We start from the raw sequence: 12,171 nt of genomic DNA, 5'->3' as shown, positions 1-12,171 counted from the left end.
AGTTTCCACATTAAACATTATACCTAAGCCAAGACTGAAACAATAACAAAGGCTCTTATTAAGCACCAAGACTCAGTGCCATGCATGGGATTTGGAAGGCAGACTTGAGAGGTTGATCTGTCAATCTCATAATTGAAAGGCTAATGGAAAGAGGCCCAGCCCCAAGTTATAAAACCAGTATTTGATTTCAGATCTGAATGCAAAGACTCTATTCTACATAATAGAGAGATGGCTAGCAAATGCAGTTTGATATACCATAGAAAGAGCCTTTTTAAAAACTTAGACTTATTTTATGAATGTTTTGCCTGCGTATATGGATGTACCTCCTGCAAGTGGTTGGGAACCACCATGTGTTTGCTGGGAACTAAACCTGAGTTCCCTCCAAGAACAGCAAGTGGTCTTAACTGTTAAGCCATATAACCAGCTCCAGTCTTAATACTGCTTATGTACTTTTTAAAATCAAAGCGTCGATCTTCTTTCTAGGTAAGCTGAGTGTGGAGATCCCATGAGCCAACAAAGCACACATATCCATAAAACCCCTTGCCCCTTCACGTGGGCTCATAGTGAAAGGCAGGAAGAATGGCCGGCTATGAGCAGTGCCGGAGTCCACACGGCCGACTTACTTTTACCGTCTGAGGCTGCATTTAGATATCCTGCTGCTTGCAGTGACCATGCTTTTCATGATCTAGAGAGAAAATTAAGGAGCCGAGCCTAGTGCCACAGCAACTCTAGAGGATGATGCTAGAAGATCACCAGTCTGATGCTAACCTGGGCAACATAAAAAAGAAAAATCCTGCTTCTGTGTGGTGGTTTCACCTTTAATGTGGTCTAATCTGACCTGTGTCTGCATCACCAAGGGAGAGAGAAAGCCTGCCATTGATGGCACCATGTACTTTGGACACAGGACCCAGAGGACCCAGGCTGGTTCTGACCTAAAAGCCTCCTCCCTGAGGACTAGTCTTCAGGTACCGGACGGCCATGCCAGCTTCCAAGGGAGGGAAGTGGCCAGCACTACTGCTCCGCTATGACATCTGTCACGTACAAGATCAGCATGGCACAAGAGTAACCCTAAGGATGGAGTAGTTGATGCCCATTCCTTGGTGGTAACCAACAGCTCTCTAATTGGACCTAAGGCTCGCTCAACAAGAGAGAAACCATGCCTGGTACTGGAAGTCTAGCCAACGATTTGGAGCTAGTGACGCCATAGATCTTGGAGAAGAATCTACAACCACCAAACTACTAAACCAGCACGATCCCTAACTACATCCTAACTATTTATCCTAATTCCTATGGATAAGTGTAGTTCTAATCCCTCATCAAGGTAACTTCTCTTTACAATAGATGGGGTCTTAGTCAAGGCTTCTATTCCTGCACAAACATCATGACCAAGAAGTAAGTTGGGGAGGAAAGGGTTTATTCAGTTTACATTTCCACGCTGCTGTTCATCACCAAAAGAAGTCAGGACTGGAACTCAAGCAGGTCAGGAAGCAGGAGCTGATGCAGAGGCCATGGAGGGATGTTACTTACTGACTTGCTTCCCCTGCCTTGCTCAGCTTGCTTTCTTATAGAACCCAGGACTACCAGCCCAGGGATGGCACCACCCACAAGGGGCCCTCCCGCTTTGATAACTAATTGAGAAAATGCCTTACAGCTGGATGGTATGGAGGCATTTCCTCAAGGGAGGCTCCTTTCTCTGTGATAACTCCAGCTTGTGTCAAGTTGATACACAGAACCAGCCAGTACAGATGGGAACCATTCAGAAACCCACAACCAATTAAAACACAGTTGTGGAGTCTAGCATCAGCCGATACACCCAAAGCACAACTCCTGCACCTAAGACTCTTCTTGCCGAAGAGGAGGCAGAAAGACAGTAAGAGCCAGAGGACCAGGGAGTTTACGTTGAGGTTGTGTCTCCTAGGAAAGTCAGGGAAGCTACATCCATGAAGGCTCACCAACACTGCTGCCTAAGCTTACCTGGACAGGAATGACACCAATAGGCTTGTTAACACAGAGGGGAGAAAGTCCATGATGTCTCACAACAGACTAAGAACTCCAGGTAACCAAGGAACATTGAGAGGAGACATTGTCTCTCTCAGAAGAACACACCAATTGCTTATTTAATTCCAAATGGACGAGATCAGGCCTGGTGGTGCACACATTTAATCCCAGCACTTGGGAAGCAGAGGCAGATGGATCTCTGAGTTCAAAGCCAGCCTGGTGTACATAGAGAATTCCAGAACAGCCAGGGTTATTAGAGAGACCCTATCTCAAAACCAACAAACAACTATGACAAAACAAATGGCCAGCCTTGAAAACATATACCTATGAATGACATTATATAGACTGAGCAAGCTATATTTGTATATTTAGGAGCACACACTATCACCATCAATTAAACAAAGGACTTGCCTAGTATTATGCATGATGTCCTAGGTTTGATCCTACTATTGCAAGTCAAAGAAAGAAAATATGATAACTCTGCTTCTCACCTGTACCCACCCCAAGCCTGAAGTGGCTTTTACATGAATGGTGGCAGAATTAAATTCATCTCCCCCAAACAACCTGTCTTTATACTTCTTTTTTTCTTTTTTGCTTGTTTGTTTATTTTGATTTTATTTTTAAATAGAAGTTCTTTTGTCTTTTTTCTCCCCAGAGCTGAGTACCAAACCCAGGGCCTTGTGCTTGCTGTTGCTAGGCAAGCGCTCTACCACTGAGTTAATCCCCAACCCCCTGTTTTGATTTTTGAGACAGGATTTCTCTGTGTATCCCTGGTTGTCATGGACTTACTCTATAGAGTAAGCTGGCCTTGAACTCACAGAGATCAGCCTGCCTCTACCTTCCAAGTACTGGGACTAAAGGTGTGTGTCACCATGCCCAGCCTTCACCATTATATTTCTATCTACTGCCAAACTTGTTCCTTGATCTTGGCACAGACTGGAATCCGTCCATTAGTTTTAGAAGGTCTTTTGGGAACTCATTATGTAGCAGGCACTGTTTCAGGCAGGAGGAATAGATGATGGACATCTACCTCACAACCAAGATATTCCTCTTCTCATAGGGCTTATGTCCTGGTAGGAAGAGGACAGACACATAAACAAGCAAACGCTATAGCCTACTTGGTGGGAAAGAGAAAAATAAGTCAGGAAATAGAAGGAGTAAGGGGAGGGTTGTTTTAGTTTGGTTTTTACAATTTTAGATAAGAGCCTGGGAATGGTGGCACACACCTTAGATCCCAGCACTTGGGAAGCAAAAGCAGGCAGACCTCTTGAGTTTGAGGCCATCCTGGTCTACAGAATAAGTTCCAGGACAGCAATTACTACCGAGAGAAGTCCTATCTTGGAAAAAAAATAAAAAAAAAAAAAAGCTAGGAGAGAAGGCTTCTGTGTGACAGTAACTGGGGGATCAGAGAAGGAAGAGACCATGTAGCATTCTAAGAGAAAAGAGAGTTCTAAGGTTCTAAGCAGTAGGTGCAGGAACCCTGAAGCAGAAGTGGGCCTGGAGTAATGGGGACAACCTGTGAGGCCAAAGAGAATGTGGTTGGAGGGCCAGATGATATGGGGCCAGGGAGGCCACCCTAGGGCTGTTCTTCTGAAACAGACATCCATTTGGAGGGGGCACAGATGTGACCTGATGTGGACTATCTCACTTGTGCTGTTGGGACTAGACCACAGAGATCCACCTGGAAGGGAGTCCAGGCAGGAACTTATTATAATAATAGGAGTCACCAAAAGTGAGGGTGGCCTGCACTAGAAAGGTGGTGGCTGTGTGGTAAGATTCTGGAAAGTCTAGAAAAGCTGGCATGGTGTGGGAGTCTGCAAGGGAAGGGGAACTACAAGGGGTTTTCCACTGAGCTGGAAATACACTCTGCCTAGCAAGCCTCAGGCCCTGGTTTTAATCCCCACCGTGAGCTTGGAGGACAGATTTTTGCTATAACAACTAGAGGGACACAGTTGCCATTTGGTAAAATGGGGCCACTTTGTTGTAGTTTCAGGAATATCTGAAAATCTGGATGTGGACCTCGGTTTTAGATGGCTGGCAGTCATCCAAGTGGCAGTGTAGACAGACAGGGATATGTATGTGGGGCAAGGAGACTTCTCTGCTGGACCCCTGAGAAACGCAAACAGTGGCTGTTCTGAAACCTTCCAATGGAGGAAAGTATGTGTATGCCACCCGAGTTCTCAGAACTGACTGTAGAGAGAACATGTTTGTCCTCTGACCTTCACACTCAGGCCCTGACGCTCATGTGCTCACACTCACACAGTGATGATCCATTTTAAAAATTAAAGTAATATAAATATGAAACAGATTAACTAGACAATAGTAATAAAGAAAATACAGGGTGTGTGGGGGGGTAGACCCTGAGAACTAAATGTCTAGAAGTCCAGGCACATGAGGAGGAACCAGCTAACTAATCGCCTGCAAGGAAAAGCAAACGAATTAGGATAAATAACACATGGAAAACAAGAGACAGCCTGAACTCAGGCAGCATTCCCGCACCACACATTCCTTTTATTTTAAGGCTAAGTATTTAAAGATTTCTTACTTGGTATTTCTGATGCCCATTAAGAATTCACAGACATGTGGTTTTTACAGAATCTGGTTATAACAGCCCAAACCAACCTACAGTCAGACTCCCCACATGATGGCTGAGTTTGTTACTTATCAGTAAGAATGATGATTATATTGACTATGACATTCATGAGCATAACATGCAATAAGAGGTTATTAATAACAAAATTAGGTCTCCTAGGATCACATCCATTATGCAAGATTCAGCTAAAAATAATTTACAAGGTTCCGTTGAGGCTAGATGAAAGAACCTAAGCCCTCAATCTCTGGGAGAAAATAGAAGAGAGAGGTATAGGAACAAAGTGTTCAAAGTCTATAGCTTAATTAAAGGAAAACTGGAGAATGTCCCTAGACAGATTATAATATCCACTGTTGGGAAGTTAATTTCTAAAATGTCCAAAAATATGACTGGGGATGTTGTTCAGTTGGTAAGAGTACTTGCCAAATGTCCAAATGTCCCATTTCTATAAACTAAACTAGGCATGGTGGCTAACATGGCTAGGTTTTTTTTTTTTTTTTTTTTTTTCCCGAGACAGGGTTTCTCTGTGTAGCCCTGGCTGTCCTGGAACTCACTCTGTAGACCAGGCTTACCTCGAACTCAGAAATCTACCTGCCTCTGCCTCCCAAGTGCTGGGATTAAAGGCGTACGCCAACACTGCCCGGTGTCATGGCTAGTTTTATGTTAACTTAAAACAAGCTAAAGTCATCTGAGGACAGAACCTCAACTGAAAAAAAAGCCTCCATAAGATCAGGCTGTAGGCAAACCTACAGGGCATTTCCTTAATTCTTTAATTAATTCCTTAATTCCTTAATTAATGATAGACAAGAGAGGGCCTCAGCCTATTGCAGATAGGAATACTCCTGGGCTGGTGGTCCTGGGTTCTATATGAAAGCAGGCTGAGCAAGCCAGGAGGAGTAAGTCAGGCCCTCTGTGGCCCCAGCATCAGCTCCTGCCTACAGGATCCTGACCTGTTTAAGTTCCTGTATTGGCTTCCCTCAATGGACTGTAATTTAGGATATGTAAGCCAAACAAACCATTTAACCATTTCCTCTCCAAGTTGCTTTTGATCATAGTGTTTCATCATAGCAGTAGAAAAATAACTAAAGCACACACCTATAACCCCAGCATTCAGGAGTTAGAGTCAGCACAATCAGAAATTCCAGGTCATAAATGGCTATTTAACAAGTTAGAGATTTGGGCTGGAGCGATGGCTCAGCGGTTAAGAACACTGGCTGCTCTTCCAGACATCCTGAGTTCAATTCCCAGCAACCACATGGGGTCTTACAACCATCTGTAATGGGATCCAGCGCCCTCTTCTGGTGTGTCTGAAGACAGCTATGGTGTACTCATATAAATAAAATAAATAAACCTTTTTTTTTTTTTTGGTTTTTCGAGACAGGGTTTCTCTGTATAGCCCTGGCTGTCCTGGAACTCACTCTGTAGACCAGGCTGGCCTCGAACTCAGAAATCCGCCTGTCTCTGCCTCCCAAGTGCTGGGATTAAAGGCGTGCGACACCACCGCCCGGGTATAAATAAATCTTAAAAAACAAAAAAACAAAACAAGTTAGAGATCAGCTTGGAAACAAAAGACCCTATATAAACAAATAAGCAGTATGTTAAATATCTTATTTAAGTCTTCTTTCTGGAAATAACATAAACATTGCAAGAGAATTGGTCATACATTTTAATCATAGTCATTACCCCATCCTCACCTGTCCCACCCCATTGGTCTTCGTTAGGGTTACCATCGCTGTGAGGAAACACCATGACCAAAGAAACTTGAGGAGAGGAGGGTTTATTCAGCTAGTGAGTCCACATCACAGTTCCCCATCAAAGGAACTCAGGACAGGAACTCAAGCAGGGCAGGAACCTGGAGGCAGGAGCTGATGCCAAAGCCATAGAGTGGTGTTCCTTACTAGATTGCTCCTCGTGATGTTCTCAGCATTTCTTATAGAGCCCAGGACCACCATCCTACAGATGGTACCACCCACAATAGGCTGGTCCCCACCCCCCATCACTGAAGAGATGCCCCAGAGGCTTGCCTACAGCCTCCTCTTATAGAGGCATTTTTTTCAACTGAGGTGTCCTCTTCTCCCGAGACTTGTGTCACACTGACATTAAAACTAGCCAGGACACTGGTCCACTATTCCTCTTCCCAGCTAGCTGCCCTTCTACTATTTGTGTGTGTGGATCAATGAGCTTCACTGGGGTTGTGTAAAGGAACATGAACATCTTACCAATGGCCACACCACTGAAAAAACATGTGTTTCCTTTCCTCCCATCAACCTGTAAACATCTGGACAGCCCTCAGAGTGGGGATTTTTATTCTTACATTTTTAGTAGCCGTACATCTTAGCACAGCATTTTTTATTTTATTTTTTCTTTTGAGACAGGATTTCTTTGTGTAGCCCCAGCTGTCCTGGAACTCTATGTAGACCAGGCTGGCCTTGAGTTCAGAGATTCACCTACCTCTGCCTTCCAAGTGGTGCACCACTACCACCCTGAGGGCTGGGATAAAAGGCTTGTGCCACCACCAACAAGCCAACAAGGTACTTTTTAAAAAAGAATTTATTTGTTCTTATTCTATGAGCATAAATATTTTTTGCCTGCATGTATGCATGTGCACTGTGAGCTTGCCTGGTGTCCTTGAAGGCTGAAAAAGGGCACCAAATCTCCTGAAACTGGAATTATAGACACGGAGAGCCACTACGTGAGAGCTGGGAACAAGGGCAGTAAGTCTCTTAATCACAGAGGCATCTCCAGTCCTCTGGCACAAGTACTTCTTGAAAACAATTTAGTAGCATTGATGATGAACCACAAAATACTCATCGAGGATAGTCTAGCCACTGTGGAAGCCAGTTTGTTGTTCTTGTTTCCAAGATTAATCATACAATCATACAAATCAACAGGCACAGTCATTCCAGAGACATGAAGATTTGTATTGACACGAAAAGCTGCACGTTTATCCATAGCAACTTTATTCACAATAGACACAAACTAAACAACCCAGATGCGTTTCAAAGGATGACTAAATAAACCACAGATACACAGTAAGAAGAGGAACAAACGAATGATACATATCACTTGGATAATTGCCACAAAATTATAAAAAGCAGCCACAAACGCTGGGCACAAGGGCACATCGCCTTAATTCTAGCACAGCCAAGGCGGAGAGAAGCAGATACTTTCCTGAGTGTTTGAAGTCAAGTCTTGTCTCTACAGTGAGTTTCAGGTCAGCCAGAGGTACATAATAAGACCCTGTCTCTTCAACATCAAAGTCACATACTGTATGATTCCATCTCTAGAATACTTTTGAAATAACAACATTTTAGAAATGGAGAACAAATTAGTGGAGGAGGAGTGGGGGAAGGAAGAGAAGGCTCAGCAGTAAGGAAGGCTATATCTGAAAGGGCAGCTACGGGGATTCCTGTAGTGCTGAAATGTCTCGTACCATGACTGCAAAATGTCAATATTCTGGTTTTGATATAAGTCCTAGATATTACTATTGGGGAAAACAAAGTAAACAGAATTTGGGCTCTGCCGAATCACCGCCACCATCATCCTCTCACTTTGTAGTCCAAGCTGGTGTAAACTCAGAGACCCGCCTGCTTTTGCTTCCCAAGTGCTGGGATGCCCCAGGGGGTGGGAATTTTGAGGGTGGGGAGGTGGGAGTGGGGGGGGTAGATAGAGGTTACATCCACAGAGAAGAAGGAGGAGGGGTGAGGGGATTGGGGGCTCCTGGGTGGGTGGGGGATGGGATAAGGGGACAGCATAGGAAATGTAAATAAAACATCCAATAAAAATTTAAAAAAAAAGAAACAAATTACGATCTATCTATCTATCTATCTATCTAGATATGTATATATATGCATACATATGTACATATATATCCTCCCATTCTCCAACAAAGGATACAGTATTGTGTGGCACAATATTACAGTATATCACAAATATTTTATTGCTAGCAGTCTATGGAATTCTAGCAGAAATAGGTTCATTCCCTAGAACTACATGACATTTTTATTTGTATTGGTGGTCGCTGTGGTGTAGCATTAAATGACTTTTTCCCCCAGATTAAATTGCAGCCATCCATGACAATAAAAAATTTTCAGCTGGGATTGGTGGTGCACATCTGTAATCCCTGCACTGAGGGAGGTGAAAAGACAGGAGTGCTTCAACTTCGAGGCTAGCCTGGTCTACTTAGGTTCCAGATTAGATAGGGTTACAGAGTGGGGTTGTCTTAAAAAACACACTCCCTCCCAACCCCCCCCCCCAAAAAAAAAAACCTCTTCCACTTGAAGAGCAAACTTCAGTTCCAGACTCTTCCCAGATTTGACTAAGCAGTCATGAGCCAGCCAGGTAGGTGAGAAGAGCTATTGACTGCTCTGTCCAAACTGCGTTAAGGGTGACACCCCACGACCCCAGGGACCGGCATGAGAAGGCGCTCGCGAGCAAAGGGCCGGGCCCGAAGGTACAGTGACCACGTCAAGGTCAACGCAGGGAAGCTGCAGCCAGCCGAGGGCTAAGCTCCCTATGTCCGGAGCCCCATCCCGAGCGGCGACCCCACTGCTCCAGAGGCTGCGCAATGTGGATTCCACATACAGCAGGTAGGCGACCTTGGAGTCCCCCACCCCCCGACCCTGAAGACCGCACCTCTACTCCTTGCCAGGGGCTGAAACACGCCCCCACGAGTCACACCCCGGCACAGCTCACATTCCACCCCCATATCCTTTTTCGCCCTCTCAACCCAGCTTTTCCCGACTCCGGGAAGAACCGGGAAGAGAAGGCGGAGGGCAGCGAGGCACCGTCGGATAAATACTATGGTCCGGTCACGCCCCCTTGATGTCACTTCCGCCCCAGGGTAAGATGGCAGCGCCCGGTCCTTGCCACGCAGACTTCCGCCTTGCCGGGAGACCGGCGGCCGGTGGTTGTTCTCGTCGGAGGTGAAGTCGTGACACTCGGCGCAGAGCCTCAACGCAGGTGCGTCATGCAGTCCCGGGTATGTGACAAGTCCAAAGCTAGAGGTGGGGCGCTCCGGGAAGCCTCGCCACGTGGGACGGGGAGGAGCTGAGGTGCAGCTAGAGCGACCCGCGGCCGGGGGGGGGGCCGCGGGAGGCCACGTGGGTGGGGTTCCGCTCAGGGTCCTTGCGTCCAGCCTTTGGAGTCACTTTGTTGTCTACTTTCCTCCAGGAACCATGTCGGAAGGGAACGCCTCGGGCGAGCCCAGCAACCCTGGAGGGCCGCGACCCCTTCTCTCTGGGGGCCGGGGGCTGATTGGCCGGCGGCCCGCACCCCCGCTTACGCCGGGTCGCCTTCCCTCCATCCGCTCTCGGGACCTCACCCTTGGCGGAGTCAAGAAGGTACCTAGGAGAGTGTTTGTACAGAAATCCAAATACCTTGGGTTCCAGGCCGTAGGGAGGCAATTCGTGATGTTCATTCTTGTACGGCTTTGTGTTCCTGATGGGATGTCAGCCTCTAGGGAGACCTTCAAGCCTAGGTGCCGGTACAAGACACTGACATGGTTACATAGGCAATTAAAAGGCAGAGAACCTAGTTAATTCAAGACATTCGGAAGTGCTTATTATGTTCTGGGCACCTTACAAAATCCCATGAAAGCCAGACAAAATTGCTTTAGTTACAATTTTGAGTGTTCATAACTCTGGATGTCAGTATGGAAACTAATAATCTATTATGTGATCAGTCTTAAGCGCACCAGTAACTGCTCTTTGTCCTCTCCCATTATGTGTGTAACAGTAGGTGTAATCAGTAGCTCTGAAAAGAAAGAGCAAAGTAAGCAAGGGATAAAGCTGTTTAGCTTTGCCTTGGGTGCTACTGGTGATAGGCTACCTGTGTAATCCATTTGTGAGTGCTGGCAGATCTGTCTCTGTAAGCCTTCCCAGACCTGTTGGTCAGTTGAGCACTTCAAAAATACAGTACTATCTTTTACTTTTCAGAAAACCTTCACCCCAAATATCATCAGTCGGAAGATCAAAGAAGAGTAAGTACCTAGGACTAATGAACACTACTCACTCTGTTTTCCTCTGAATTTGGGGAAGTAATTAGGTGTGTGCCCTGGGAATTTTAGCTTATGCCATTAGCTTATTCACTAATGGTTCTCATCCGTCAATCCCAGGTTATGTAGAGGCATGTTTCTTTTTGAGGCAGAGACTCTCTTACATGGCCTTTCATATCCTGGAACTCAGACGTAGATTGCTGGCCTAGAACTCCCAGGGATCTGCTTGCCTCTCATTTGTGTCCCGAGCCCTGGGATTAAACTGTGCACCACTGTGTCTGGCTCAACTGCACTTTGCATTAGAGGGTAATTTTTCCTTCCTTCCTTCCTTCCTTCCTTTCTTCTTTCTTTCTTCCTTTCTTTCCTTCCTTCCTTCCTTTCTTTCTTTCTTCCTTTCTTTCTGTAATAAATAGCTAAGATAATCAACTTACAAAGAGGGACATTTTATTTTGGACATCAGAGTTTTGGAAATTTTAGCCCATGATCAGGCAGTTCTTTTGCTTTTGGGTCTATGGTATGGCAATGAACACAGTCAGAGAATACATGAGGGGAGAAAGAAATCAAGGAGAAGTAAGGGTTGAGTTTCTGTTCTCCTTCAGGAGCTGGACAACCATCCAGTAGGTTCCATCTCTTACAGTTTCAGCCACCTTCTAATCCTGCCGAGATGGGGCTAACCTCCTCATACTTTCCCTTAAGTTCCTTTGCTTTCCAGCCTTTCTACTTAAAGGTAGAAAAAAAAAAGTCCACATTTTGGACAAGAAGGTAAAGTAAAAGGAAATTAAAGGCCGTGCTTATGGAAGATGTAAAAGGTGTGGCAAAGGGTTGGGTGCCGATTCTCCTGGTGTACTTACAGGCTCACAAACTCTGCTCAGCTGGCTGACAGGGGTGGGTAAGGAGGCTTCATTTCCTGAGGCAGACCCTTTTGTCTGTCCTCATTCCCAGACCAAAAGAAGAAGTAACTATGAAGAAGGAAAAGCGTGAACGGGACAGAGACCGCCAGCGTGAGGGCCATGGACGGGGACGTGGCCGTCCAGAAGTGATCCAGTCCCATTCTATCTTTGAGCAGGGTCCAGCAGAAATGATGAAAAAAAAAGGTACCAGGAAGGGATCTGGTCTGGATCGAAGTTCAGACTGCCTGAGAAGGCAGAGCGTGTGATTCTCCCTTCCTAGTTTGGTTTTCCTTGCTGTGGTGGCCGTCTGTATTTAACCCTAATGAACAGCATGATTTCTGGCAGGGAACTGGGATAAGACAGTGGACATGTCAGACATGGGACCTTCTCATATCATCAACATCAAGAAAGAGAAGAGAGAAACCGATGAAGAAACCAAGCAGATCCTGCGCATGCTGGAGAAGGATGATGTAGGTACCGGCAGCCAGGGAAGGACGATGTAGGTACTGGCAGTCTGGAGAAGGATGATGTAGATACCAGCAGCCAGGGAAGGATGATGTAGGTACCGGCAGTCTGGGGAAGGACCATGTAGGTACCAGCAGCCAGGGAAGGACGATGTAGGTACTGGCAGTCTGGGGAAGGATGATGTAGGTACCGGCAGTCTGGAGAAGGATGATGTAGGTACCAGCAGTCTGGGG

The 12,171-nt window shown here is 45.9% G+C and overlaps 1 protein-coding gene across 1 annotated transcript in view; it reads left to right on the top strand.

Moving 5' to 3' along the window:
* Positions 1 to 9,411: 9,411 nt before the first annotated feature.
* Positions 9,412 to 12,171, top strand: part of Polr3d (RNA polymerase III subunit D) — a 6,965-nt gene continuing 4,205 nt past the window's right edge. Inside the window, exons 1-5 of the mRNA XM_028758770.1 lie at positions 9,412 to 9,550; positions 9,761 to 9,930; positions 10,525 to 10,568; positions 11,526 to 11,677; positions 11,819 to 11,943. Of these exons, the coding sequence (XP_028614603.1) occupies positions 9,766 to 9,930; positions 10,525 to 10,568; positions 11,526 to 11,677; positions 11,819 to 11,943 (486 nt within the window). The 5' untranslated portion in view covers positions 9,412 to 9,550; positions 9,761 to 9,765. The remainder of the gene's footprint in view (positions 9,551 to 9,760; positions 9,931 to 10,524; positions 10,569 to 11,525; positions 11,678 to 11,818; positions 11,944 to 12,171) is intronic.

Source organism: Grammomys surdaster, unplaced genomic scaffold (genome assembly GCF_004785775.1).
Source record: "Grammomys surdaster isolate TR1022 unplaced genomic scaffold, NIH_TR_1.0 126219, whole genome shotgun sequence".
Classification (NCBI taxonomy): Eukaryota; Metazoa; Chordata; class Mammalia; order Rodentia; family Muridae; genus Grammomys; species Grammomys surdaster.
The sequence above is the reverse complement of the archived record's forward strand: the minus strand, read 5'-3'. Positions and strand labels throughout refer to the sequence as shown.